Source organism: Amphimedon queenslandica, unplaced genomic scaffold (genome assembly GCF_000090795.2).
Source record: "Amphimedon queenslandica unplaced genomic scaffold, v1.1 AMPQUscaffold_12852, whole genome shotgun sequence".
NCBI lineage: Eukaryota > Metazoa > Porifera > Demospongiae > Haplosclerida > Niphatidae > Amphimedon > Amphimedon queenslandica.
Genome location: NW_003546912.1, coordinates 33,699 through 37,197, shown reverse-complemented (window position 1 = coordinate 37,197; position 3,499 = coordinate 33,699). Strand labels below are relative to the sequence as shown.

General features: G+C 36.4%; 1 protein-coding gene and 1 long non-coding RNA gene across 2 annotated transcripts; one reads left to right on the top strand and one right to left on the bottom strand.

Annotated features, from left to right (window-relative positions):
- The first annotated feature begins 1,382 nt into the window (after window positions 1-1,382).
- LOC109586516 (uncharacterized) lies at window positions 1,383-1,895 on the top strand. Its single transcript, XR_002187066.1, has 2 exons — window positions 1,383-1,635; window positions 1,695-1,895. It is a non-coding gene; the product is annotated as an uncharacterized LOC109586516 (long non-coding RNA).
- A 751-nt stretch (window positions 1,896-2,646) lies between these two features.
- Window positions 2,647-3,493, bottom strand: LOC109586517 (transcriptional adapter 2-alpha-like). The gene is made up of 3 exons (XM_020002715.1): window positions 3,483-3,493; window positions 3,282-3,420; window positions 2,647-2,896 (listed from the first exon to the last, which is right to left on the bottom strand). The coding sequence occupies exons 2-3, from the start codon at window positions 3,372-3,374 to the stop codon at window positions 2,705-2,707; spliced, it is 285 nt and encodes a 94-aa protein (XP_019858274.1). The 5' UTR covers window positions 3,375-3,420; window positions 3,483-3,493; the 3' UTR covers window positions 2,647-2,704.
- Between the last annotated feature and the right edge of the window lie 6 nt (window positions 3,494-3,499).

Here is a 3,499-nt window from a genome sequence, read left to right as displayed (position 1 = left end):
ACCTGTCATTGGAGAATTCTTAAATAAACTGCAGGTAAGTTGTGATTGAAAGAAACAATAAACAATTTAGAATTACATGTGTATACATGTACACTTATGAGCTAGTTGCTTATGGTTTCTATTGACTCATTTTATTCCCTATTCCCCTATGCACATGTTCATTAAATCGTTGAGCCATTGTTATCACTCAACACCAATTGCTATTATGATAAAGATGTTCCTTTTTCTAGATCTACAAGTCTACAGCAGACGTTAGCTCAGGACAGTTATTGTATAATAAATACTCAACTGTTACTGATGATCATTTGATGTTAAGAGATATTGTAATGGCTAGGAAGATGCCTAGAAGGTTATTTGTACAGCCACACACTTCAATTGATACTGGTAAGCAGGAGATGTGGAATAAGGGATGTCCTCAGTCCTACCTTGTAAAAATAAGGTCTATCATTAATTAACCTGCCTGACCATTGGGTTGGTTTATTTGCATAGGGTATGCCATGAAAATGTCTCTCTTTTGCCTAATCTTCTCACTGATTTTTATATCCTTTCTTTCTTTAGATGGTTCTGTTGTTCTTAATGAGTTTGATAGTTCATTTGAATTAATTAGGAATAATTTCTAGCAAGATATCCTAACTATAGTACTGAACTGGAGTCTCTTTGGAGAAATGATCAGCATTATTGGAAACAAAAATAGACACAATACATAATACAAAAAATTACAACAACAATTAAAGCACAAATAAAGAACTAGAATTCACTTGTATTGAGTGCAATTGTTTGTTGCATGTGCATGCATGTATTAATTGTGCAGTGAAGTAATGTAAGAGCGGTTGGTGGCTTCAGTTTCCAGTGATCAAACAGCTAGACAACACAGTTTTTGGGTACTTTGCTGTGCTGAGATCCAACCTATGCGTGAAAATAGACTGCCATAAAATAAAACTTTAGGCTAAGTGCTGTTTCCCCAAGCATTCAGCTAGGCTTCAAAGGCGTGCACATGACCGTAGATATTATGACATTACAACTGTTGACTTGCACTAACCATTTCACATTTTCTGTAACAGTAGCTTGTCTCCTGCTCAGATTGCACTAAGAACTGACAGTGAGCATCTGGTGGTGGGTCCCTCTTGTACCAGAGAATATCACCAGCAACAATAACGGCGGGTGAGGTTGCTGCTCCTCTAACGGTTTCTTGCACTGGAGCTCGAGGGGGAGCAGCCACTTGCTCCATTAAAGCTCTTATTCTTCTTAGCAACATTATAAGCAGCAGTAAAAAGATCATTTCTAACTGATAGCATGCTGATAAAGATATACTTCGGACCAGAGCTAGTCTCGCCACGCCCCTAGCAAAGGGGCGTGTCGAGAAGAATTTACTCATTTCATAGATAATAGAGTAAATGAAAGGGATGGGAAACTTCCGTTGCGTAGGCGGATTATTTCATTAAGATTATTAGGTTGCCTAGCAACATAGGCAAGTTACCCTTCCCGGGCCTTTTCCTTCACTGTTCGGCGTCCTATTTCAACTCATAACTCTAAAGTGACTTGTGTTCGTCCTCTGCAATGATAATTAAAGGCATTACAGATACCTCCCTTACAGTCTGTCTAATTTTTGAAGTAAAATAATATTGATAACTATGGGTAAAGTTTGATTTAGTGACCTGATACCTTCAATATTGCGGTTTTGTACCCTTTTTTAGAATACAAAAGAAGTAATACCAGAATTAACTATTACCAACTATTCTATACATTATTATGGAGGGCACGCAACATAAATGACTCCGATGACAGATTTGGTGACTGATTTATAATCAATTCAAAGTTATTGCAAAGACCTTCGTTTTGTACCTTTTTCTTTACAGTTCAATGATTGGCACATTTAAATGTGATATGAAAGCAAAGCTTGATGTACACTTGAGGGCACGCACATACTTTAATGTATGTGACATAAACACAATTTGAGAAAAACCATTATGAAGTTGTACTATTCCATAATGTTTGATAATTTTCTTAATAAATCCTATTGTAAAATTGAAAAAATTCCTATAAATAGAGAAATTATCATGGTATGGGTAACTAGCATTTCCTGCCGCGAACGGAAGTTTCCAATCCCTTTCATTTACTCTAATATCTATGCTCATTTACTCTAATAATTTTTCATTTAGAATTTTTCATTTACTCTAATATCTATGTGAGTGGTCACAGGAAGCCACTCTCCCGTTTATGATGACAAAGATGGCGAAATGTGTTAGCCCTGCGCACGTGGGAATGAATCATGGGGCTCTCAATATCAATCATTGATTGAATGAATAATGTTACATGCTGATAGGCACCATGGATGCTCATACCATAGATTTAATACACAGACCTGTGTAGTGTATCTACACAGGTCTGTGTAGTATATCTATGCTCATACTTATAAAGATAGTGGAGACCAGACTCCACCCTCAACGTCAACGCCGCATGCCCGACATATCCGGGATAAACAGTTCATCATATTTGGTTGAATTCCATGATTCCATCAAAGGAGTAAATGTTTTGATAGTTATCAATTTGATACAAATTAACTGTTACAGCAAAAATGTAACCAAGCTGGACCATTTTTGCCTAGTCAGGCGGATTTTCGCCTGCGTATGACATCACTATAAAATATTCAGCAGGAATGAATATTTTGTAAATAGAAGACATACCAGCATGCATTAATAATAAGTTAAGATGGTGGTTGTACAAGTTTTTTAGACACAAGATGATTATATATCTTTCTAGTTTTATTTACATCAATACGACACAACTTCCTAGCATCCATCAGACGTAGCTTTCCTCCACATTTCCTACTCTCAGCAATCATTACTCCTTTACAGTGTAAATATACATCAGGTAATATACGATGGACTGAACATATCTATATAAAAATATAAAGGGAAGAGGTATCGGTGCATGTTTCAATAATAATATAAGAGGCCACTCTTGATTCATAACATTATTACATCACCATAGTGATCGTGTGTAATTGCTTTAAGTTTAGAAGACACACATCCTCTGGACATTAAAGGTGGAGAAGAGAGAGATGTGAATAATTGCTAGCATAGGCGTATATAACATTGAACTTTTGCTATAAAAGGCAGTGAACTTATGAATGGAATTTAGCAGTGAATAGAACTTACTGGCATTTATCAACACACATAGCATGAATGGCATTTATCAACGCACATAGCATGAAAGGCATTCATAGCTATTAGTAATATGAATCATTACTAGCCGCCTCATCAGTCCCCAGGAATCCTCACTTGCTTCTCTTCATGATCCAGTTGCTCCACACCGGGTGAGTATGTAATGTTTAATGGAGTTAACGAGTATTTTGTTTTACCAGTACTACACATTGCTTGTTGTCCTTGTAGTTCAGTATTAGTACATGATATAGTAGCACTGCAAAGGAGAAAATGTTAACACAAAGACAATGTCCATTATAATGTAACATTACCACTCACTTCTGCTGTTCTGTTAA